The following is a 27,243-nucleotide window of genomic DNA, read 5'->3' as shown; positions in this document are numbered from 1 at the left end:
CTCTATGGTGAGGAGATCATCCTCACCAAAAATCATCTCATTCCAAAACTTCTAACCCCATCAAAAATGGTTTACAAAAAATGGACGGTCCACAATTTTTCAACGTGTAAACATGGGGCTAAACATTTTGGAATGGGCTGATTTTTGAGGAGGATGATCTTATAATCATAGAGATCATCATCACCAAAAATCAGCCCATTCCAAAACTTCTAACCCATGTAGGACAAAAAATGTTTGTTAAAGTGTGTGGTAAAACTTAGGGTGTTGAACATTTTAACAAACGTTTTTTGTCCTACATGGGTTAGAAGTTTTGTAATGGGCTGATTTTTGGTGATGATGATCTCTATGATTAGAAGATCATCCTCCCCAAAAATCAGCCCATTCCGAAATGTTTAGTCTCATGTTTACACGTTGAAAAATTGTGGACCGTCCATTTTTTGTAAACCATTTTTGATGGGGTTAGAAGTTTTGGAATGAGATGATTTTTGGTGAGGATGATCTCCTCACCATAGAGATCATCCTCACCAAAAATCAGCCCATTCCAAAACTTCTAACCCATGTAAGATAAAACACGTTTGTTAAAGTGTGTGGTAAAGCTTAGGGTGTTGAACGGGACCATATATATATATATATATATATATATATGTATATATAGGGTGGGGTTCCTACGACTCACATTGCGACACAGTATTTGTCTTATATGGGCAAAAATATTTGGAATGAGCTGATTTTTTGTGAAAATGATCTCTGTGATGAGGGGATCATCCTTGCAAAAAATCATCACATTCCAAAACTTCTAACCTCATCAAAATTGATTTACGAAAAATGGACAATCTAAAAATTTTCAACTTGTAAACATGGGGCTAGAAGTTTCATAATGAGCTGATTTTTGTCAAGGATGATCTCCTCACTATAAAGATCATCCTCACAAAAAATCAGCCCATTCCAAACATTTTTGCCCATATAAGACAAAACAGTGTATCGTAATGTGAGTTGTAATGGGGGTCTATGGAACCCGACCCATATATATATATATAGTCCCGTTCATAACCAAATATTTTGGCCAATCATTTTTGTCCTACATGGATTAGAAGTTTTAGAATAGGTTGATTTTTGGCGAGGATGATCTCTGTGATTAGAAGATCATCCTCACCAAAAATCAACCCATTCCAAAATTTCTTGCCCCCATGTTTACAAGTTGAAAATTCGTGGACCGTCTATTTTTTGTAAACCATTTTTGATGGGGTTAGAAGTTTTGGAATGGGCTGATTTTTGGTGAGGATGATCTCCTCACCATAGAGATCATCATCACCAAAAATCAACCCATTCCAAAACTTCTAACCTATGTAGGATAAAAATGGTTCACCAAAATGTTTGGTGCCAAACATTTCCCATATATATATATGGGAGCGGTTCAGTAACCCTAAAGTTTGCCAAACATTTTTCAAACACATAGGTTAGAAACTTTGGAATGAGCTGATTTTTTGTGAGGATGATCTCTACGGTGAAGAGATCATCCTCGCAAAAAATCAACTCATTTTTGAAATTTCTAACCCTAATTTACAAATTGAAGAATCATGGACCGTCCAATTTTGGTAAATCACTTTTGATGGGGTTAGAAGTTTTGGATAGGCTGATTTTTGGTGAGGATGATCTCCTCATCATAGAGATTATCCTCATAAAAAATCAGCATATTCCAAAGCTTCTAATCCATGTGTTTGAAAAATGTTTGACAAACTTTAGGGTTGTTAAACCGCTCCATATATATATATATATATATATATATAAATTCAAATTTGAAATCGAAAATGAAAGTTGTGATTGTTAAGAATTGAGCATAAGATTTTTGATTAGTTGGAATCAAGATTGGAATTTTCGATTGTATGTACTTGTATTGAGGAATTTCTAAGTTTATAATGTATTTGAGCACTGTGCAATAGATCATGAAATGCAATTAGGATGGTAACCGTGAGATGGTATACCTGCATGTTTATTATTTTATGATTTACTCATTTCGATATAATGCTGCATATTTATAATTGTAGAATACCTGAGAAGATCATCACACTTGCAAATTTATTTTATTATATATATATATATATATATATATATATATATATATATATATATATTATTTTATTTAATTACATCATTCATTCCTGTATAAAGTGACCATCTCAATCTTTCTACATTTGTATGAAAGCATGAATGTCAACTAGTGTAAATAAAAGATATGTCTTTGGGGGTATGTGTTAGAGCCAAAGCCATTTGCAATTTGATCTCTCTCTCTCTTCCATTTTTGTTTATTGTCTGTAGACTAGGTGATAAGAATAAATGAGGGTGAGTTTGAGTTTGATCATAACCCGACACACAAACCTGAAGGCCTAGTGAAATTGCCATTATTTTTGCAAGAAAAAGAGATCATAAGACATGTCTTACAAAATATTTTTGAGTCTGACTAGCCTTACTAAGTTAGTAAGGATTTCACCCTTACAAAGGGTCCTTGGGTTCACATTTTGGCATCAATAACCATGATTCGATGCTTCAAGGTTGTAGAGGACAAAATTCTATGAACTTTCGAAAAAAAAATCACAATTTTTTTTTTACCATTGAATTTTAATTTTAAGTTTGGGAGTCTGTTAGAATCTTGGTAGTTATCCATTTTGAAAACCTTGGATCAATCTTGAGTGAATTTTTTTTTTCTTTTTTGATTATCTAAGTTTTTCGATGAAATTTAGAGGGTTGTGATGTTGGATTGTTGATGTGGTGATCCATTTGAGCGAAACTACCCTTTGTAAGGCTTAAAATCTTAGAAAAGAGTTTTGTAATACTTTTTGGGGTCGCTAAACAATTAGATAGATCCATAGATAACATTCATTCTAATTGATCAATGACAATCAATGATTAGATTTGATAATTATTTGGTATTCTTTTCTTCTTTTTTCCTACTACCATTACAGTATTGTTTCAAAGTGTAGATTAAGGATTTATAGTAAAGAAAGAGTATTCCGTGGCATCTTACTCCTTTAATTTGTTGTGTACCATAGAATTTGGAATAAGAAAGGAATCTTTGAATCTTTGCATGAGAGGAGCACTCTCTTCAAAAAATGATTATTTGAATATCTTTTGTCTTTTTGGATGAATTTTTACATAGCTGAGAACTTCTAAGTTTAGATTTTATCTCTTCTTCTGTCTTAAGGCAGATTTCCTCGACATCCTTTGTTCAGAAATAAAAAGATGCTTATAAAAAATTGGCTAATGATTTTTTGTCTCGATTTTTTTCAATCAGTCTACTCGACTCACGTGACGATGGCACAAAATCATAAATCTTTTTTCTTGTGTATCCCAAAGAAAACGACCTATGGTTCTGTGCCCTTACTATGTCAGCCAAGTACTGACCACGTGAAGACAATCGAGTAAGAAAATCACGACTCTAAAAAAATTGATAATTTATCATGTTTATTCTTAGTTATTTGATCAATTTCTTTTATTACTCAAATCTAAGATCTATGTAGACTTTTTTCCCTTTAAGTTTAGCAAGGGAGGGTTTGAATGTATCAATGGTTAGTGGGCCCAGTTAAGCGTACAACGTGGATAGTGAGGATTGTCTCTTTTTAGTAATAATCATAAATATTACTCAATTATACTCCATAAATACAAAAATAACTGTAAATAAATTTATTATCATGTTTGTTTTTTCTTAAAAATTTGATAAAATATTCTTAGATGGTACTAGTCTTTACGATCGCATGTCTTGAAAGTTTTCCAACATGCAAGAAAGTGAGTCAAGACATCACTCAATTTTGAACACATGACCACAAGGAGCAAACCACTAGTCGAGCCAATACCATGGGATTGTATTATAATAAGTTTATTAGCGTATTTCACAATGGGTGAGTGGGCATCGGATAAAATGGTTTGGTTCGATTTTTTTTAAGGGCTACAAAGCTTAATCATTCAATTATATCTCCTCATGATCAATTCAATAACCATCAAATATAATGTTTTTTTTTTTGTTTGTTAATATTTATATATATTTAAAAAAAAAATTAAATATAATACATTTAATAAAATGGTTTGATAACAAATTAAAAAAATGGTAATTTCATATGAGTCGTGATGCATAACAGTATCCCATTCCTATAGCAGCATATTGTCTATGTGACACCTTTTTATTGGAGAATAAAGACATTGGGCTGCATTCCATATAGAAAACGACTAGATTAGGAACCCGATGCGTATTGAACCAACCATAATGTAGATAGAACACCTAACTTGATCCTGATTCATTTCATATCTACTCACGTTTTCACATTATTAGTCAAGGAATTCCACAAATGCATAAGTTGCACATGAAAATTATTTTGGCAGTTTAGGGGGACTTTCTCGAGAGAGCTGCTATTGGCACCCCAACAGTTACTTATTACAATCCAATTAAAAAAATTAAATTATAATCGGGTATCCCTGTAGACAGCGGATTGGGTTCGTATCTAGGCTTTTGCCCATTCCATAAACCATGATTTTGTCCAAGGACTAGTTTTGGGGCACGTGCAACGCCCACACATCACACGCACTACGTGAGGAAGTGAAATAAGTGAATGGTTGAAAATACGTAAAAGTTGGGTGCCAATAGAAGCTCTGTTTTTTTTTTTTCCTTTCTAGATTTCTATTTTTTTGAGGTTTAGGATTTTATATGAACCTATTCATTATTGTAAACAATTATTAAAATTGTTTGAACGAGTGTTATAATGTTTTATAATTATGTTGAGATTATAATTTGAGCCAAACCTCTATGACGTTCGAAGAATGCATTTCAATATTTAATTGAGGGTAATAAATAATTTAAGAAATTGGGGTGTAATAAGTAAAAATTGGCAAACCAATGACATCTCTCTTTCGATATAAGAGGAAAAACACGAATTTCTTAGATATTTATACCCTCCTTCAATGGATTAGTACAGTTTATTCTATCATCTCAATCATATGTTTGATGGAGAATTTCAATCGTGGGTTGAGGCTAGTGTTTTCGTTCTCGATATATTTAGAAGGATTGTCAATGGATGCCCTAAACTCGTCACGAGCTTGATCAGGTAGTCTAAACTCAACTTGGGTTGGATTCAACATTTCATGCTAAAGGTCGGGTTGGGATGAGCATGGGTTGGTGTTTGTAAAGTGTGGGTTGGGAGCAGCTTGATTCCCAACCTGCCTGAGTTGCAATCCTAGCGTGTCCTTATCCATCTACAACCATGTCATAGAGATGCATATAACTATCATTTTAGTGGCGTTTGTTGGTAACTAAAATGTAATATTATGTTTGTGTATTTATAAATGCCCTCACCTTCAACCTTTAATCATAAGCATCTATCTAAGTCTACCTTTAAACCTCGAGGACAAAATACGTTTTTTATATTAGAAGATGTTGGAAAGGATTTTCTCGTATTGAAAAAATGATGATTGAAGTTGAGGTTCAAAAGATAAAAAATATTTACAGTAGATAGATTGAAGGGCATAAAAATGATTAGTTTTGGAGAGAAAATTCAAGAATTTTTGTCACAAGTTGAAGATAAGAGCACGAAGGTCATTTTACATTAGTCTACAAGAGAAGACAAAGGTCAAGGTGTATTTCATCATTTTTAAAATACAAGAGGAGGGTATCTCAAATATACACCAAAATGTTTAGGGGTATCTCTAAAATCTAAATAACCCCTAAAGTTTTAACTTGCAACCGCCTTCCAACGGGCGCAGTCCTACTATGTAATTTTAGAAATATCTTCAATCCTTAAAAATCTCCGCCACACTTACACTTATCACATCCACCGTACGATGACGGTACAACGTGGGACCCACATGTCACATCATCAGTCATATCGGAAACGTACGGTCCTGCGTCCTTCAAATCACCCCAATTCAGTACTCTACGTTGTATTTTATAAAATTTTGCGTGGATAGGTCGACAGTACATCTTCTTTCGCTAGATTCTCTGGTTCGGTGAACAATTTGCTTTAATTTGCAAAAAAAAAAAAAAAAAAAAATTCAAAAAAGCTGAAAGAGGTCTCTCTTCAAGGAAACCGAGGAAAAAATCTGCAAATATTTGCTATTTTGGGTAATATTTATTTATCCAAAAATCCTTTTTTTTTTTTCTGCTACTTTGGTTCAAGTTTGTAATTTTCATTCAATTAGGGTTTTTTTATTTTTTTATTTCAGATTTTTTACTGGTGGTGACGTTTCTGCAATCGACTCAGGTTAATGAGCTTGAGATTAGGGTTAGGGTTAGGATTTCTGTTGATTGAGATTGTGATGCTTGAATGATGGCTGCGGTGAATCCACAACCACTTCAAGCTCGTCCGTACGATGGACATGAAGATCACATACAGATACCTATACCGATCGAAGATGATAATGGAGGATTCGAAGATGATGAAGATGTTGGTGATGGTGATGGTGATGATGCGATGGACGATGTTGAAGACGTCCAGCTGAATTCGGGAAACCATGGAGATCACATTGTTGCGTTGCAACCTCGAACAAGTGAGCTTACGCTCTCTTTTGAAGGCGAGGTTTATGTCTTTCATGCAGTAACACCTGAAAAGGTCCGTCTTTTAAACTTATATTGTTATTTGATTTGATTGGTTCTTCGAATTTGAAATGATTTGAATAGTTTGTTGTGTTTGTGATTTTGTAGAATTTGGTTGATTCGGCATGTGTTGGATTTGTTGTCGTTGGGTTGTTTTTGGGAATCTCTTGTATCAAATTTATATTTCTATTTGATTGGTTCTTGTTTGAATTGGAAAGAAACCGATTGAATTCGAATAGTTTACTGTGTTAGTGATTTTGTAGAATTAGATAGTGGAGTTCTGATCTCATTCTTATATTTCTCATTGGTAGAGCAAGCTCATCCTATGTTACCTGGTTTGTCGGTTTGAATCCGGGCTTGTGGTTCGCCACTCTTGAATAAACCCGATTTGTAGGGGTAGGTAGAGATAATTCGTTTCTTTTGATTAGCTTTGGTTCCCTAAATCGGTTCACTATTTTGGTTCGCTTGTGCATATACATAATTCAAGTATACAAGTTACAAGTACAATTATAATGTTAAAAAATTCTAATTCAAATAGAAATAAATTAATATAATAATCTGAATTCTAAATACAAACAATGAAAAAATATAATAAATTGGTTTGGTTCACTGAATCAATTAACAAATTGTTTGATTCATCAAACAAATTAAAAAATTGTTGCAAATTGGCATGCTTTGGTTTGCCGAACTCTTATCAAAATTTGGTGGGTTCGTGGTTCATTTGATTTTACGAACTCAGTTCAAACCTTACAATGAACTGATTGGGGTCGTACCAGTTCGGACTAGTGCCAACGAATTGGGTAACAACATAGAGCTCATTTGTACATAGATTTTGCATGTGTTGGATTTGCTATCAATTTTTTAGTCTCATTTACTCTTCTTTCATTTTTTTTTTGTTGTATATACTCCTATTTGATTGCTTTTTGCCTGAATTGGAAAGAAATCATTTGAGTTCAAAAAGTTTGTTATGTTTGTGATTTTGTAGAATTTGATAGTGGAATTTTGATCATGTTCTTATATTTCTAGTTGTTATCAATTTTCCACACATTTACTCCTGTGTCATTTTTTGGAATTTCTTTTATCAATTTCATACTACTACTATAGTTCATTACGGGCATTCTCTTTGGGGTCAAGGGGGTAGAAGAGGAAAGACAAAAAATTGGAGGTGTATTATTGAAAAAGGAGGGAGAAAATGAAAGAATATATAAAGTTGAATGGGTATTCTTGGAAAGAGGGGTAAAATAGGAAAGACAATAAAATTGGAGGGGTATTCTTGGAGAGAGGAGTAAAAGAGGAAAGACAATAAAATTGGAGGTGTATTATTGGAAAATACATAGTAAAAGAAAGACAATAAAGTTTGAGGGGTATTCTTGGAAAGGGGGTAGAAGAGGAAAGGGAATAAAGTTGGGGTGACAAAGGGAGTGGGGTCCACCAACATGGTGTTATATGATACAGATTTGATGGGTTCTCGTTTGAATTGGATAGAAACTGATTAGTTCGAATACTTTGCTGTGTTTGCTAGAGTTAGTAAATTTCTAGTCGCTAGAGCAGGCAGTTATATAAAGATCCAGAGTGTGTTGGATTTGTTATCAATTTTTCCATGCATTTACTCTTGTGTCATTTTTGCGTTTTTTTATTTGTTATTATTTCTTTTATCAATTTTATAGTTCCATTTGATTGGTTCTTGCCTGAATTGGAAAGAAAAACCGATCCACTTCGAATAATTTGTTGTGTTTGTGATTTTGTAGAATTGGCTAATGGAATTCTGATCTATCTCATATTTGGTAGAACAAACACGTGTAAAAAGTTTGCATGTGTTGGATTCCCTTGTCCGTGCATTTGCTCTTGTATCATTTTTGGGTTTATTAGAATCTCATTTTTCAATCTTTTTTCGCATCACCATTATTTGCAGTTTGTTATTTACTAAATTTGGTGCTTGATGCATATGTGTCACTTATTAATCATTGAGTTCTCATTGTGGTAAGTTTATATCACAATTATTTCTGATATGTGCAATGAGATATCGATTATATGATTAGATCTCATGTGATTAAGAGTTTCGAAGATTTTGTTACTTAGTCCGTTATTTTTGTGCCAAGGTGCAAATATGGTGGCATGTGAAAGTTCTAAATGCGTGGAGTTAGAGCACTAGGGATATTTATCTACTTCATTGGAGCTGAATTGCATGATTTATTACTTGCTCACACCTCTTCCTTGTGGAACATATTCTTTCATTATTAGCATCCCCCAAATTGTTGAAGGGGTTTAATTTGGGGGACATGTTGTAAACTATGTGATATTTCGTTATAAATAGGATTCATGTTTAACTGATCTTAAATTTCTGTATAAGACATGTTTCTGCCTTATTGATCTTATATTTCCATATAGGATAGGGCTTTTGTCACACTTTGATCCTCGAAATCTGCAATCCAGTCCATGATTCATGGGCCGACTTGTGACTTAAAACTCGGAGTGATGAACAATTAACAAGAAAATTAAATAAATACTATTTATTTAGTTATAAACTCAAAATTTTATAACACTAGTCAAATAACATTCCCTTGTCAAGGTTAAATGCTCAACACACTGATGTTCAAAAATTCATGTCCAAAATCCTTACTCTGATTTCAAAGAATCATGCAATCTAGATAAGTAATTCAATAAGGAAAACTCAAAAATTATAAAATTGGTCTAATTAAAGACTTTAGTATTCATTAATGAGGCATGACGCTAAATTTTCTAAATAGAAACAATACCTGTAGATTCAACCCGTCTCTACTCGGAATTTTAATAAATTCATTTTTTTCGTCATATTTGAGCATACTACATATAGTTGGAAAGCTGTCTCAATAAAATACAAGAATATAGTTTTTGTTAAGTATAGTTTTGTTAAATTTTTTTAGAGAAAACGAGCTCAAACTCACGTTTTTTGCTACCAATAATTCTATAGGTAGCTTGACATTTCAGCAGTAAATAAATCATAAAAAATTCATGTTAAATCCAAAACACGATTGACTTAATTTTCAGTGAAAGTTAACTTAAATATATAACTTTTTCATGAAGGATGAAACTATTAGTTATATACAACTTTCTAAAGAAAACTAACCTACAAAATAGAGGAACAAAATTCTAATTCTGAAAATGAGCAAAAATTCGTTCGATAAAAATAGTGAACATAAATATATTTTACTTAGACCTTTTATGAGAGTTCATACTATGATATTCAAATCTAATATAATTGGATTCATTTCGTTCACAATTTGGAAAAAGGTTTGGTGAATATTCTCTCCAAATAAGTCTAGATTTACCTCATTGTAATTGAAGAAAGGTTCTCAAAATTTGGAAAAAAAGACCTATACTAATTGAAATAATAAAAACCAACAATCCATATTTATTAATAAAAAAATTAAAATATATGGTCCTTCAAACAATATCAATCAAATTAACAACATTTATTATGAATTACTAACGACTTAAGAAATAAATTGTCACATGTCTCAATGACTAACATGAAATCAAACAAAACTATTAAGTCTTCGATTGATCTTCATGTAATCCTTGCTAAAGTTCCGGATCTCTTGTCAATTCTGAAATGGTATAATAAACTGAATGAGTTGTGAAGCCCAAGAAAGTCTTACTAATTCCTTTTTCTTAAATAAAATAATAATAAATTAAATGACATGCATCAATAATCACGATCAACAATTTTTGCAAAGTAACACAAATGTCAATTCCTTGTATCGAAATATAAATTTTGTAAGGGCTCACACCCATAGAATTCCGACCACCGTCATATCCCTATCGCAGGATCTTCCTCGAGGGGCTTTTGGACTTTTCACTGAAACCATGATTTTAACTTGTTCCTTTATAAATTCTTCTCAAGAAATGAATGTCCTTCATTAATGCATAAGTGACATTTATTTTCATCATACATTTTATTCATCCCATTTCTCCATGATAAACATGATCATTTCAATTAAAAATAAGGAAAAAAGGAATTTACTCTTTTTTCAAACTTTCAATTTCGTAATGACCTTCAAGCTTGATTCCCTTCTTGGTCTCCGTATGGAATCGTTCCAAAATACTAGAGGATGAGAATATTTTTATTCTCTAGAGAATAAATTGAGGTTAGTCTTCCAAGAATCCTATAAATATGCTTTTATGCAATCTAGGATTCCAACCATTTCCCATCGATTTGAGCTTTGAGGATAACATTGCAGACATTGCGGGAGCATCACTTATATGCAAAACAATGCAAGTTGGAGTTCTGGTTGGTGGGCGTCCAATTTCTAGCTCATGTAGTATCAGAAGAAGATATCTCAATAGACCTAACAATGGTTGAGGCGGTTTTGAACTAGGAGAGATCGAAGAATGTTTTCGAGACTTGTAGTTTTTTGGGGCTAGTTGGGTATATCCAAGATTTGTGGAGAACTTTTCTCATTTGATGGCACCGATGACTTGCTTGACCAAGAAGGGCTGAAATTTGAGTGGAATGAAGAATGTGATCAAGCCTTTTAAGAGTTGAAGTTGAGATTGACTTTAGCACCTATCCTCATCATACCGATTGGTGAGGAAGGATTTGTTTGTGATCTACATCGATGCATCATTGAGAGGCTTGGGGTGTGTTTTGATGCAGCAAGGGATAGTAGTAGCTTATGCATCTCAACAATTGAAGGATCATGAGCAAAATTATTCGACAAACAACTTGGAATATGGTGTCATTACTTATATGGTGAGAGGTTTGAAATGTATTCTGACCACAAGAATCTAAAGTATATTTTCACGCAAAAGGAAATGAACCTGAGGCAAAGACGTTGGATGAAGTTTTTGGAAGATTACAATTTTACACTATACTATCATTCAGGGAAGGCGAATGTATTAGCAAAGGTATTGAGTTGGAAGTCTTAGAGTCAGATAGGTAGTTTGACATTTCGATGATGACAAATGCTTAAGACAATAAAAGAGTTTGACTTTCATATAGGAAGGCAAAGTGCTCAAGTTTATTTATATAGCTTGTCGACTCAATCAACCCTTAATCAGAGAGTGATTGAGTCTCAAAGGAAGGACTAGGAGTTAGAGGATAGGGCATGGATAGTACTTGGTGATGAATCAAAGGTTTAGTAAGGCTCATTGTTCAAGGTATAGTATTCACCCATGGAGTAACAAGATGTATCGGAATTTAAATTGTTAGTTTTGGTGGAAGGGAATGAAGAGAAATGTTGCAGAGTTCGTATCCAAATGTTTCACATGTCAATAAGTGGAGGTTAAGCATCAAATACCATCAGGGATGTTGTGGTCATTTACTAATTTTAGAACAAAAGTGGGAACGCGTTACCATGGATTTCGTAATGGGCTTACCAAGGACTCAGGCAAGGCATAATTGTATTTGGGTGATAATCGATAGATTGACTAAGTCAACAAACTTCCTTGCAATGAAGACCATTGATTCATTAACTTCACTAAGTAACCTTTACCTTTGGGAGATCATGGGCGCAACTTAGTTTTAACTCTGCATTCTACCCTCAAATGAACAGACAATCGGAACGAGTCATCCAGATTTTAGAGGATATGTTGAGTGATTGCGTAATAGATTTCAAGGGCAGGTGGAGTGAACACTTGCAAATAATAGAGTTTGTGTACAAAAATAGCTTTCAAGCTTATATTGAGATGGTGCCCTATGAGACATTGTATGGGATACCTTGCAGATCTCCTATCTATTGGGCTGAAGTAGGAGAACACCTTTTACTTGGACTAGAGTTTGTTCAAAAGACCATTGAGAAGATTTGTCTCGTCCGAGATCATCTTATTACAGCACGAAGTCCTCAAAAGAGCTATGTTGGTCGATGGAAAAGACCTTTGGAATTCCAAGTTGGGGCGCATATATTTTTACGAGTAACTCCCGCAAGGGTGTGTCTTGTTTTGGAAAGAAAGGGAGCTAGCACTGAGATTGATTGGATTGTTTTAGATCCTTTAGAGATTGGGAGCGGTAGCTTATTAGTTAGCACTACCGCCTCAACTATCGATAGCGTACAACGTATTTCATATGTCAATGCGTCGAAAATATATACGAGATTCATCACACATCATTGAATAGGTTATATGAGGACTTAGAAATTTGGGAAGATGTGACCTACGAGGTGAGACCAATCTAGATTCTAGACACCAAGGAGCAGGTTTTACTTACCAAAACAATCTCTTTGGTCAAAGTGCTATGGCAGAAGCAACTTGGTTTATGTTTCTTATGAAGGGTAGTATCGGTATTTTTTCAAAAAATTCAATTAGGGTTTCAAAAGATTCTTTAATTAAGGGGTTTTTAGTCAACGACAATTTTATAACATTAGGGTTTTGGGAGCCGTCCCATGTATGTTTAATGGGGGGGGGGGGATCGACACTCAAGGATGGAGGTCTTCTCGCAAATTTTGCATCCTAAAATTTTGGGATATAAATAAGTTTTAAAAATTTGAAATAATATATCCAACCTAGCCAAGTTGTTTCAAAGCCCTTGGGGAGGGTCTCTTAATTTTTTTGAAAATATGAAAATCTTTCTTAAGATTTGATACTTATTAATAAAATCTTTTATATACACGTGACACTATACTATTGGGTTAAAATATTAGGGGTTTATTGGATTAATAGGATGGGTCCATGTGGCATGCTTGAGATTAAATCAAATAATAAATGTAGTTAATATGATTGATCTTGTTTGAAGGGCCATGTATTTGAAATTTTTTGTTTCTTAATAAATATGCATTTTTGGTTTTTATTGTTTCAATTAATCTTAGTCTTTTTCCAATTTAGGCAACCTTTCTTCAATTACGATGAGCTAAAACTGAAAAAAAAAAAAACCTGTAAATCTAGACTAATTTGGAGAGAATATTCACCAAACATTCTTCAGGATCGTGAAGGAAATGAATCCAATAATATTATATTTGAATCTCATAGTATGAAATCTCACAAAAGGACTAAGTAAAAAATATTTGGTTTACTATTATTCTTGAAAATTTTGCTCATTTTCAGAATTATAATTTTTTCTCTGTTTTGTAGGCCTGTTTACTTTAAAATTTTGTATATATCTAATGGTTTCTTCTTTCATGGAAAAATTAGATATTTAAATTAACTTTCACTGAAAATTGAGTTCTATCGATTTGGACTTAAAATGAATTTTTTATTATTTATTTACTGCTGAAATGTCAAAAGTTGCCTGCAAAATTACTGGTAGCAGAAAACATGAGTTTGAGCCTGTTTTTCTCTAGAAACTTCAACAAAACTCTATTTAATAAAATATATATTCTTGTAGCTTATCAAGTTAGCTTTCCAACCATATTAGTTGGCTCAAACACGACAAAAAATGAAGTTATTAAAATTCTGAGAATGCAGATGGGTCGAATCTGTTGGTAGTGTTTCTGTTAAGAAAATTTAGCTTCACGCTTCCTTAATGAATACTAAAGTCTTTAATCAGTCCAATTTTATAATTTTTGACTTTTCCTTATTGAATTAACTTTCTAGATTGGTATTATTCTTGAAATCGGAGAAGGATTTTGGACTTATGAATTTTTGAACACGGGTGTGTTGAGCATTTAAGCTTGACAAGGGAATTTCATTTGACTAATATTATAAAATTTTGAGTTTATAACTAAATAAATAGTATTTATTTAATTTACTTGTTAATTGCTCATCATCCCCTGTCCTAAGTCACGGTCGAGCCATGAATCATGGACCGGATTGTGGATTTCAAGGATTGGGGTGTGACAATTTCTGTGGTACTTATTATCATACGTTTATGGTCAAGGAGATAGTAGGCATTGGTTGGGAAACATCCAACATTGTTAAGGAAGGTAAGACGGTAATAAGACTCTTAACTTGGTTCAGTCTATTGGTACAAATAGGAGATCTTGGGTTATAGTTTGGCTGAAGAAAATAGGAGACATTTTTAATGAGTCTTATAAGATCTTCTGTCTAGAGGTGACACATTAGGGAAAGAGGAGTAGAGCAGACTGCATTTGATGGAGAAATCTTTGATCATTCTAGGGAGGCCTTGTTGAAGAAAATGTATAGATAAGTTCATTGTTCTTCCACATGTTCCCAAGGCTAGCGGCTGGTGATGCTAGACTGCTAGTTACTTTGATATCTTTTGCCCCAAAACATTGCGTATTGGAACAACTGGAGATCTTGTTTTCTGAGACTTTTGAAACACTTGAAGTCGAGCAACCAGAGGGGTACTCATTCATCATAACCAAAAAGTATATACAAGATCTACACAAAAACTCAATTTCTTCATTTGGTACCAAAACCCATTCTCCCCATTGCATATGCCAAGGAACCCTCGTTTACATAGTCATACATTGTCATGTCATGAGGCTTGGGATCTCCTATTCGATAGATATCAGAGCCACTGCTTTCATCAAGATGAGTGCCCCATTCAAAATTTTCCTATCCGTAATAAATGCCTTTGCTTTTGAGAAGCCAAGAATTATAATATTTGATTCTAGTTCTTTTGGTTGTTTTTTCTTTCTTTTCATGGTGTTCCATCTCGAACACTCTGTACATTCTTTTCTCTTTCTAATAAATTGTTGCCTATAAAAAACAATTCTAGTCAACTACATATTGGCAATAATCCTATGAGCACTCCTTCGACTTACTCATGGGTCTATAGTCGGAAATATCTTCTAGGCCATACTTCCTTGGGATGATAGATAAAATGGTGTTTTTTAGAACAATAATCAAGATAGTCTCATCATTACATTCCTTCACCACTTTCATGAGATCCTCACCAATTACATCCCAACATTTCATGATGAAAGTCATTGGGAAGCCATCCTATACTGGAGCTTATCCTCATCTGAATCTCTAATCATATTTCTTCCTAAATGAAGGGTCCCTTTGTGTTGGTCATCTTGTCTGCCCTTTTCTTAATAAGATTTATTTACCGGTAGAAAAAAAAAGTTAGTGCAAATATTCAACCCTCTATCTATTGTCGCCCTTGATCTCTAAGACCCTACCCCCAAACTTCCTTTTGGGCAGAATTTGTTCCCCTAGAGGCATGGACATTCCTGTGCAAAGCTGAAGAACAGGGTATTAATCATCTTACATCCATTTTAAGGTCTCTTGGGAGGTATTGAACTTCATTTTCATTGTTCAGAAATTAGAATCAGTTTGTGTTTCCTTAAAGATGCAGAGGCCATTTGTCTGATTGGCGAGACCAAATTTTGTGAAAAGAATCTCCCTTTTGCTGTTTGTTGAGGTATTTGGAAGGTACACAATGGTCGGATTTTTAAGTGTTAATCTTTATTGGAAAATGTGCAGCGTTTCGTGCATGAATGAATGTTTTATTGTTCTGAGTTTTGGGATAGTATGCTGGAGGGTTTTGGGTGTAATTGGGGTTCTTCTGTATCTGAAATGAAGCCAGTATTCTATTATTTGCCTAGTTTTCTTCCAATTTTTTGGGAATTTTTCCATATTTAATTTCCTTCCACTCTTAATAAAAATTTCTTAACGACTAAAAGATAGCCAACACCAAATCTTTGATGATGATTAATCAAAAGAAACAAATGGATAATTTTGAAAATGCAGGACTGTCTATAAATAGTTATGAAGCTACATTGACATGTGTATGATCATTATCTTTTATATGATCAGGAAGGATTTCTGTTAGTGCTTTGATAGCAAGATTGGTTAAATTGTACTATAAACTTCATCGGTTATCTACTGTTTCTTACATATACCGTCTGTCATGCCGTTTCCTTTATGCACTCGATTTCTGCGCTTTGATCGTTTTGGTGAGTTACTTCATTCTTGAAACAACAGTTGACCTTTATTGAGATGTGCATAAAACAGGTGCAAGCAGTGCTATTGCTTTTGGGAGGGAGTGAAATACCTTCTGCTGTGCCTACAATTGATGTACCCTTCCATCAGAATGTAGGGTATTTCTGAAGCTACTTTATATTTTAAATTATCATGTTAATTGTGTATTTTTTTCACTGTTTCATCTAAAAATTTCTCCAGGGCGTGGGAGATGCTCCACGACGCTCAAATCTTTCACGAAGAGTTGCTTCTTTGGTTAGGTTCCGTGAAAAGCGGAAAGAGCGATGCTTTGAGAAGAAAATTCGGTACAATTGCCGTAAAGAGGTTGCCCTGCGGTAAGGTCGATTTTGTGTATGTTAATTTAATGTGGTTTAGCTGACAAAAGTTTACCCAAATCGTTTTGCTGGGATGTTTATGCTAGTGTTGTGTGCAGATGCTTTCGAGTAGCATCTTGATGATGGACGAAGATTATAGACATCTCGAGTGAACCTTTGTTATTTTGTTTTGTATTTCTGTGAAGCTTGCTTGACTCATGGCAAAGGAAATATTGTAGAAGTTACTTTGTTCTAATTTTTAGTTGATGAGCAGTTCAAGTGGGATTACAACTATTATGAAGGCTAAACTCACTTATTTACTTCAGGAGATAAGATTTCAGTGTTTGTCTAAACATCAAATTTTTTCCTGGATATACTCAGTAGGTACTCATGAAAAATTTGCCAGTATAGTTAAGATATTATAAATTTTTAAGACTTGGTGGTATTGCATGAAAGGTTGAAATCTTGTCCAAACCAAAACAAAAGCTCGAAGCCATTTGAAATGTTGTTGAAATTTAAGACCTTGAGAAGAGAAGCTCTATCTTATGTTTATTGATGTGGTGGGTGGAGAAACCAGTAATTTAGTTGTTGTATTTGTGACCAATGTCATATCGTATGCTGATTTTTTTAGATAATGGGGGATTCTAAACCATGTCCCATCTCATTTCACATTTGAAAATGTGGCTGGAAGTTCCATATTTCTTCAACTAGTGGCTACTTGGTGATGCAATTAGGATACAAGGGTAAAGCAGATTATGATTTTAAAGGCCCTCAAGTTAAAACTGAAGGAGTGTATGAGGTGTTTGGCTGGGTAGACATTAAGAAGGCTTGGTTGCTTGATGAAATAATTTCGTTGACAACCAAGAAAAAAGATTCATAGATAGGACAAAGGAGTCATGTGTCTTGGCTAGTGAATGAGGAAGATAAGTAGTAGCAAAGAAAGAGAGTCTTATGCTGATTACGATGGAAAGAAAATCACAAGTGAGATGGTTCCAAGTTCTTTCATAGAATTTCCAATGTAGAAGGTGCGATAATGTCATGCCATATGAAGAATGGAGACATTGTAAGCAATGTTGTCAAATAGCATATGTGGTGTTGTCCTGTGTGCATATGCTATTGCATATGGAAAAAATTAAGGAAAATTTTGCAATTATTACGATGATTCTAGAAAATGTTTTTGTAGTATTTTTATTTTCAATTTCATTATAATTATTATATTTGCATGTTTAACAAGTATGTGATAATGCATAATCTAAAAAATTTGGGGAAAAAAACGTGAATGTTGCAAAAATCCTGAAATCTTGCTTCTTGATTATTGAAACTTGAATCTTGATTCTTGTTTTGATACTCAACCTTTATATTACCTTCCCTAGTTTCCTCTATTCCAGAAAGGGAATGTTCAGGATTTCTGTCAAGACTTCTTTTGTCTAGAAACTATAAAAACATCCTTAAAATTTCATTGACAAGTTTGTGAACAATTGTCTGTGAATGATTGCCTTAGGGGGTGTAGAGCATTGGTGAAGTCTAACCATGGAGAGAAAGATCTTACTCTTTTACCACCCAACTGTTGTGAATTGTAACTGACCAAAATGTTTTGCATATGCTTTCAAGTTTGTTCAGCACTAATGAGAATCGTGATCATTTTTTCTCAAATAGGTGAATTATATTAAAAGCATGAAGGATTAAGAGGGCCCTGCATTCCAAATTACAAATTGAGCATTTGATTACATTGTCAAATTGCTCACAACACCAAAATTGGCTAATTTATTTGCTAATATTTTTCATTTTGTATGAACATGAGAAATGAAAAATATTCTAGTAATACCAGCAATGCTTTATGGAGATAAATGTTGGGCAGTCAAGGGGCACGATGGAGATGAGGATGTTGAGATGGATAGTGAAAAAATTAGAAATGAATGCATTCAAGTAGTTCTAGTAGGTGATAAACTAAAGAGATGAAATGGTTTGGGCATGTTCAATAAAGGTCGATTATAGCTATAATGAAAAAGAAATATTCAAGTTGAAGGTTCAAAAAGAGTGAGTGGAAGACCTAAAAGAATGTGGATTGAGATAGTGAAAGAGGACTTGTAGACACTTTCAATAACAAAAGATGTGGCTTTGGACAAAGTGGAGTGAACGGACAAGATTCATGTAGCCGACCCCAATTCTTGAGATAAACCTTTGATGATGCTGAAGAACATGAGAAAACTCTTTTAACTTTGAACACCATGCCTTCTAATGCATTTCTACTTGCCATATCCAAGGATTCTAATGACATTTTATCTTTTGAGTTGTAATTTTTTATAAATGGCAAATAATATTCTATTCCATTGAAGGTAATTACTGTTGATTTGTGATCATTATATGTAAATCCTAATTTATTTTAGGTTGGAATTTTATCATAAAATGGTTGCCTCCTTTACCAAATGTTTTGTATTTTGTAGAATGAGCATCATCTTATCTTTGCATTTATTCATATAGGCAGCACCGTAAGAAGGGCCAGTTCACATCTGCCAAAAAAAGCTATGACCAAGGGTTAGTGGCTGCTTCAAGTTGGGATGCTTCACAGAGCAGTGTTAAGGTTGATAGTACTCCTCGATCTGATGTAGTGTGAGTTCCAATCTAACTTTTCATTTTGCAGTGATTATCAGTATCGGCATAAACTAACATTTGTTTCTACTGGTTAAAGTAAAGCTTCCTACCCAAAATGTGGATTCTAACGTCATTTTGTTTCTGTAATCTTTATATAGTTTACGCAAATGTCAACATTGTGGGATCAGTGAAAACTCCACTCCGGCTATGCGTCGTGGGCCAGCTGGTCCAAGGACTTTATGCAATGCATGTGGACTGATGTGGGCAAACAAGGTTGGTTTTAATTTCAGTGATGGATTTTTGTTTTTTGGGTGTCTTTACTGTTTGTATTTCTAATGTTCATTTGAAAAGTCTATCCTTCCATTGCGCATTGGATATGATTTTACCTATATATATACGCATGTATGTGTACTTCTGACCCCGGTTTACAAGTTGATGAATCGTGGACCATCCATTTTAACTGCTTGATTAGGAACATTGGCATAACATCTTTTGCTTTCTGTTTCGTGTGGGACATACTTAGACTCATTGATTTGTTGGATTTGCAGGGAACATTGAGAGATCTTACCAAGACTGGAAGGAATCATTCTTCCAACCAAAATGAGCAGGTATGGATTTTGAGATAGTAACATGTTATTCTACTTAAAAGGCGAGTGTCTGTTATCTTATAAGCCAAATAGAGATAAAACAATATTTTCTTTAGAATATTAAGTTCATCTAGACTTTTTAATCTTATTCCCTATTTATACTTCCTTTTCTGGGGCTCTTTGTTGACAAACCATTTACCTCAAAAGACCGATCTGATGGAGAGAGGTGCAACTATAAATATAAGAGGGTCACTGGTTGAACTGGGGCACGATACGTGAGAATGTGACACCCGGGAGTAGAGACGGATAACATAACATTCCCCCTCATCCATAAGGGTGGAAAATTCCTTCGAGGAGACTTGAAACCTATACGAACGTAGCACTCTGATACCATGTTGATAAACCATTTGTCCTAAAAGACCGATCTGATGGAGAGAGATGCAACTATGAATATATGAGGGTCATGGGTCGAACTGGGGCACGATATGTGAGCGCATGACACCTTGGAGCGGAGACGGATAGCACAACACTCAACATCTTAAGGAAATCATGTTGGCCGATCCAACTTTAGAATGAGTTGTTCATAGTTCATACTATGTAGATCATGTCCACGAAAAGGTGGTCGCACTTTTTTTTTTTACATTCCTAACCTCAATTAGAAGTTGATTTGAAGTTAAAAAAAATCCAATATTCAATTACTTCATGATTTTTGATCCAATTTTCATGTAATTAATAATGTTGAAATTTGTTGATTTTTGGCTGTGATGGTCGTCATAGCAAGGGTAGGTTACCATATGGTTTAACTGACCAGCATGTTTTCTTATGAGGAACTACAAACAGTGAATGAGGATAGACTAATTCTAAAATATCTCCCCCAAGTATGTCTGCCATGTGGAGACTGCTTGTGTTTTTGCAAGCCTTGGAAAAAAAAAAGGGGAATAAAATTTGTCACAAACCAACATGGAAAAAAAAAAGGAAAAGAAAATAAGAGTTCAAAAGTAAATGAAAGACTTCATTCTCTTACTCATTGTATTAGTGTCATCTTGTTTATGGAATGTTCAGGAGACCAAGGCTTTAACCATGGAAACCGAAAATTCCTCTGCTGACCAAGATGATCAGGTAAGATTTCTTTGAATGAGCAGCTACAGATACATGTACTTAATGTAGTAGATAAATTTATTAAAATGTGACCCTTATAGTAAAATAAATAATTTTTTGTTTTGATTTGTTGATTTCCTCTCCTCTTTTTTTTTGAAAAGGTTGATTTCCTCTTTTAATCTATTTAATCTGCAAGAAACTCCTGAAGAAGCAACTTTGAGAACTAATATTCCTTCTTTGAACCCAGAAGTTTTTTATTCTACCATTATCGTTGCTTCAATCCTGTTGTTAAAAATGTTTCATGTAGCAAGTTATCTCTATTTTCATTTTTGACCTCTATTTAAAGAGTTTTCTACTGAATGCTGCTATTAACGGGGCATAATAAATTACGAGAGCTGCTATTAGCACCCCTAATTTTACTTATTGCACCCCAATTAAAAATAAATAAAATAAGTGAATGGTTGAGATTTGAGTATAAGTAAAAGTTGGGGTGCCAATGGAAGCTCTCTCGTGTTTTTTTTTGTTAGATTTTTATTTTTTGGGTTTAAGATTTTATATGAACCTAATCATAATTGTAAACAAGTATTTTTTTTTTTTTTTTTTTATAATGTTGAGATAAGGATTCGAGCCAAACCTTTGTATCGCTTGAATAGTGTGTTTTAATCTTTAATTGGGTGACATAAATAATTTAAGAAATTAGGGTGTAATAAACAAAAGTTGGGGTGCCAATAGCAGCTCTCTAAATTATTTGTGGGCAATCATGAGATGTGTTTATGGATTGGTTAAGGGGTGTGTAAGTTTGATCTCAAGCATCTCACATAGCTTGATTCTGTTCAACTGATATGAGTAAAGTTACAATTACTTCTGTTTTTGTATGAGTGTGAGTTCTCATATTGGGTTATGGGACTGACAGGGAAGTCCAGAAGATATGAAGCCTTCAGCTCTTGAAATTGGGAATAATTCTTTTGGTCTTGATGAGCAGGTATGCTTTCTTGGGAACGTCATCCAAAAATAATAATTTCACTTCATGAATGTGTTTTCTTCTGGCCTGAAACTACTTGGACTGTATTTTTAATTTTTTACCTGATAGCAGCCGTATGTCTATATCTTTACTGCTGTTTGTTTTCCTTAGCTTGAAATGGAGTGAAACATGACTTCTATCCATTATCATCTGGTTCGGATCCCTGAAAGGAAATATATTCATGGTTCAAAGTTTCGTGCCATTTCGGAATGTTTCAGTGAAATATTCCAACTTCAGCTGTGTTCAAAATGGAACATCAAATGTTTCAGGTTATCTCAAAATGTTTTGGTTGAGACTAGGGCTTAAAATGGGTTGGATCTGAGTATATCCATATTCATATCTGAATTTCTTTATCCGTATCCGAATCTGACTTGGATCCTATTAGATAAACCATATCTGAATCATTTTGATTTCACTTAATTCGGATCTGACCCAACTGAATTGCTTGATTCAGGTCGGATAATTCTAGATAGTTCAACATTTTTTTCTTTTATACTTGTTTGCTAATTGTTATACTATTCTATTTTACCATTGTACTCATTTTTTTTTATAAGAATTTATGTTATATTAAAGTAGTAGAAAAGGGTATTTTGAAAAACCTAAAAATATAATTTTCAAAGCATTGTATAATTCGGATCTAGATGGATATATGGATGGATTTGTATCCGACCCGGATCCAAGTCGGATCATGGGCATCAAACCATATTCGACCCATTTTTTTTATTCGGATCGACTCCAAGGAACCAAACTCATTAAATTCAGATTTTGGATCACTCGGTTTTCAGATAAAATCCAACCTATTTTATGCCCTAGTTGAGACCCTTCTGGTTTTCCTCCCTCCTGGCCAAGGCATTGCATCGAAACAAGATTTTAACCTTGGATATTTTTTTAAGTAAGGGGTTAATTTCAGCCGGTCCAGGTTCTCGATGTTAACTAATTGGAACTGGGCCTGGACTTAACAATGTTTGTGAACTGATGATATTTAGTTTGTATCTTGGTCGATTATGCTTCGTGTAATGTGGGCCGGGGTGGTTCCAGATCTAGATCTGGTTTGGAACATGTACAAGCGGGGTTAATATCTACCTGGATTTGACCCGTTTTGTAACCCATTCCTGCCTAAACTTGTAATACTTTCTCTCCTTATTTTTGTAGGGACTCATCTTGTAAAAATGGTTTTTAGGAATTCATCTAAATAATTTTATTTTCCACAATGTTGGCAAACTGTCCGCTTATCCCATGACCTGGGAGCCCGGTGCTGGGGCTAAGTGTAACTATTTCACACACATTATTCCCTTTTCTCATCTCCCCTTTCCAAGAATACCCTTTCGACGTTATTGCCTTTTCTCTTCTATCCCTTCAACTTTATTTTCTTTCCTCTTCACTTTTTCCAATAATACCTACTCATTTTCCAATAATGCCCCCTATAATTTCATGTTCTTTCCTCTTTTACCCCGTTAATCCAACGATGAAGAACGGGCAAACTCTAATAGGCTTATAAAATATAAATTATAGCATATTTGTATTTACACCTCTTGACTAAGCGTCTGCAAGATCATTTGCTGTATGTGATCTTCAGGCACAATCAGAACTTATTTCCTTAAGATGACAAACCTTGAAGGTGGATTAGGTCTTCCCATTCCCTTAGCTGAAGAGATGGCATTTAACGAGTATCTTAATAGGAACTCCAACAATTCACCTAAAGAAAACAATTATGTCTGCCTTGATAGAAATCATTTTATAGCTGGACATAATAGAACATGTTTCTTTTTTATCCATTTTCACAGCCTCATGACTAGTAATTTTTTCACTTTTCGGAGATCTTTTAAAAATGCAGTTTCATTAATTTATTGAATTGACAGCTTCTCTTGTTTGATTGCCAACTGTCACTTGTTGATGTGGAAAAATTGATGCAGGAGCATCCGAGAAGTGTACCAAGGCCAAACAGGCCTACTAGTGGGTTTAGTTTGGGCTCTAGTTTGCTTGGATTTTTAGTTTTATTTTAGCTTTATTATTTTTCTGGAGAATAGTCATGTGCCTGTTATACAAGTCTTTGAGTATGTTGATGGTTAGGATTAAAAGGTTATTGATGTAATCAAGTGCTAGGATGATAGGGCTGCTATAACCCTAGTATAAAGACCTTATTATGAGTCTTAGTAAGGAGTTTTTTAGGTATTTCTGCAGAAATCAGATTGTGAAGACCTTTTTGGCTCTCTTTTGCCCTAGAAACTTGTAGTTTCTTCTTCCAACTTGGATCTTATAGCTTCCTGGCAATATTTTTCTGTTACTTTTGCCGTTGAGGACTCATTAATAGCAGTTTTCTGATTTTCTATTGCATCAAAAATCCAAATGATGAATGTAAAATAGTTTTCTCATCCGATTTTTTGGGGGTTTGTAATTGCAGGAAATTTCTGAAGATCTTTCCAAGCCTTTACCTAGTGGAATTGAAAATCATTCCACTAAACCTGATGAGCAGGTATGAAATCTTTAGGACCTTGTGAACAACCAAACAATAATTACACCAATACACAGCTTTCTCCCAAAGGCTTAAGAATCTATGCATGTGATCTTTAGTGTCATTTGTGATCTTACATCTCTGTATGCCTTCTTCACTCTTCATTGTCCATGTGCTGTTTCCTTGTTTAAATGGTGCACCATTCTGTGTAGATGAACCGTGAAAACTTGATTTTTATGACCAAATTCCCTAAAAATATGTCCTATTTCGTACTGTCTTATATATAGATTTTAATATGGCATTGTGAAGTGTTAAAACATGAAATTTCTAGTTTCACTCTTGCTTTACAGAAACTTTCTTCAGCAGCCAATGATTTTATTATAATATACCTGAACCATCTTTTATGGTGTAATATCTGTGATTTCTTCTTTTTTGTTTTTTGTTTTTGTTTTTTTAAATTTATTTTATGGTTTTTTTTATTGATAAAGATAAATTTATCGATAAGAAAAAGGGAAAAACAACGGGGGGGTCGAGGGGACCAACCCCAAACAACTAGGAAACAAGGAAGACACCCAAACAAACTAGCCAACATTAAATTATAGACTCTTTCCCATCGAACAAAAAAAAAAACCTTTGAACTCCTTGAAAAGTTTACTCCAAGAGAATACGAACGCCAAAATAGATAAAATCAAAGACGACTACTGTGTTCTTTCCAAATACCCCCAACAAACCGCAAATGGGGCTAAGCACCAAAGGATTTTCTTTGAAATCGAGAAAGAGCCTCCCCAAGCAAGCCAAAGTTCAAACAACGACTTGATCAAATGCGGTAGGCAACCCACTAGACCAGAAAGAGACAAAAATGGGACCAAATCTGATGAGCAACCCAGCAATGAAGAAACAAATGATCTGAACTTTTCGCATTAGAACTACACAAACAACACTGATTAGGAGAGATGAAGCCTCTTCTGATTAGTTGATCCAATGTTGGTAATCTCCCCAAGGCTGCTAGCCAAATAAAAGCTGAAACCTTTGAGGGCACCTTCCCAAACCAAACCAACACGTTGGGGAAGTCCGCATAGCTCCCTGGAGTGATGGTGTGGTACAACAATTTGTAAGTATCTCCTGTAGTTTGAAGTCAAAAAAAAAAAAAGAAAAAAAGAAAAGAATCCAAAATAAGGGACCAGAAGTTGGCAAGTCACCTCCCTTTCTCTCTCCTCCTCTTCCTTTACCCCTCTTTTTCAATCTCAAGATTCTATCTTCCTTAATCTTTAAATCTCAAGAACATAATAGGGTTTTAGGGATGTTCAAGGCGATGGGGCTTGGAAAAAAAACTCCGAAACATCATTTCTGTATTCCCTGAATTTTTTTTTCCAAAACTCCTGTTTTTATTTTTAATATACAGAAGTTTTTTTTCCAAAGCTTTCCTTTTTCTTTTTTTATTTATTTATAAAACAGAACGCTTCCTGCCGAATAATTACCAAATCCGAATTTCGTTACTATGATGTAGGGTACCATGTATGATATTAGTGATGTTTTAACAGCCAAGATTGTGATTCCTTACTGTGGAGATGGATTCCAATTTTCCTCAGTAGCTGTTATTTCCGGTTCTCATGTTGTCACTATATACTTTTCTATCTGGCAGAGAGAACAGCAATCATGGGCATGATATCACTTGGAAGGACAGAATGTCGAACCATAAGTTCTTGACAACAGACAAGACAAACTGCCTTCCATTACTGGATTAAATTTCTGGAGATGGTTTATGTTTATAAATATTGGGATCATCTGTTGTGTATTTATAAGTTGTTGGAGATCCAAAGAGTCTCTCTTGTTCAATCTTATATTATATGGCTTTCCAAATTGGATGTCATCTGTATATGTTGTCTTTCAATTTGAGCTATTGGTCTGAGTTATGTTTAAAATTTGTCTGTGGGTGTTTTCGTTTGATTTCATTGTATCAACTTAATTGATGATAAACTGACACGGTTGATGTGACATGTGCAAAGAACCATAGATCTTTTTCATTGTGTATCCCATAGAAGAGATCTATGGTTATGTGAACTGCCACATTAACAACATCAGTTTATCGTGACTCTTTTCAATAATGCCCCTCCAACTTTATTATCTTTCCTCTTTTTTCAATAATAATATATATACTTCACAGGTTATTAGAAGAATGAAAGACAGAAATTATCTAAATGCCATATCTTAATAAATTTAGGTCTGGATCAAGATTGAGCTGGCATTTTGGAATCCAATTGCTCATCTCAGTATTGGATAGATCTCATAACAGCCGTCTGAATACCGACCCATTTGTGGCATGAGATCAGAATGAACGAGATAAGTAACCCCTCTTGAAGACCACCAATAATTCGGGAGCAGATCCTCTGTAGTGCAAGTCTCCTGAAGTGCTCTGTAGCTCCTTATCAATGTTTGAAGATGTCCACATCTTCCATGGTTTTTGAACTCGGTTTCGCATTTCGTCTCGACAATGCCTGATACCGAGTTGTGTCGGACGAATTTTTCGCTACGTTTGAGAAGGCTCGTCCAAAATTTTAAAAAATGAACATGAGCTATTAAATCTCGTTCTAAAAATTGACTTGTTCGTCCGTCTTGTTCATGCTTGATATCGAGATGACTTAGACGAGTTTTGAAATCATGACATCATCAGAACAGTTGTATCAAATCGTTTAAATTTAAGAGTATGGTGATCATCCATTTTCAACACTTGATTAAAGAAAAAAAAAACAGTTTTAAACTGTGTTGTTATAATATAATGTAATAAAAGCAAGTATAATATGGAA

General features: G+C 34.3%; 1 protein-coding gene across 1 annotated transcript; it reads left to right on the top strand.

Moving 5' to 3' along the window:
* The first annotated feature begins 5,954 nt into the window (after nucleotides 1-5,954).
* LOC147404987 (GATA transcription factor 24-like) lies at nucleotides 5,955-26,386 on the top strand. The gene is made up of 11 exons (XM_086441114.1): nucleotides 5,955-6,103; nucleotides 6,205-6,590; nucleotides 16,409-16,489; nucleotides 16,577-16,710; nucleotides 19,171-19,299; nucleotides 19,440-19,554; nucleotides 19,830-19,889; nucleotides 20,931-20,987; nucleotides 21,880-21,948; nucleotides 24,389-24,460; nucleotides 26,082-26,386. Exons 2-11 carry the CDS (start codon nucleotides 6,306-6,308, stop codon nucleotides 26,103-26,105), a joined length of 1,026 nt encoding a protein of 341 aa, XP_086297240.1. The 5' UTR covers nucleotides 5,955-6,103; nucleotides 6,205-6,305; the 3' UTR covers nucleotides 26,106-26,386.
* The last annotated feature ends 857 nt before the right edge of the window (nucleotides 26,387-27,243 follow it).

This window comes from Akebia trifoliata, chromosome 4, assembly GCF_017979445.1.
Source record: "Akebia trifoliata isolate Shusen 1 chromosome 4, ASM1797944v1, whole genome shotgun sequence".
Lineage (NCBI taxonomy): Eukaryota > Viridiplantae > Streptophyta > Magnoliopsida > Ranunculales > Lardizabalaceae > Akebia > Akebia trifoliata.
Note: the sequence above shows the minus strand (reverse complement) of the source record. Positions and strands in the feature narration are given on the sequence as shown.

Excerpts from the sequence above, each read along its gene's own strand:
- LOC147404987 (XM_086441114.1), top strand. The coding sequence starts at position 6,306 with ATGATGGCTGCGGTGAATCCACAACCACTTCAAGCTCGTCCGTACGAT. Across the intron at positions 16,711-19,170 it reads CGTAAAGAGGTTGCCCTGCG|GCAGCACCGTAAGAAGGGCC; the intron begins GTAAGGTCGATT and ends TTATTCATATAG. Across the intron at positions 20,988-21,879 it reads CTGCTGACCAAGATGATCAG|GGAAGTCCAGAAGATATGAA; the intron begins GTAAGATTTCTT and ends TGGGACTGACAG.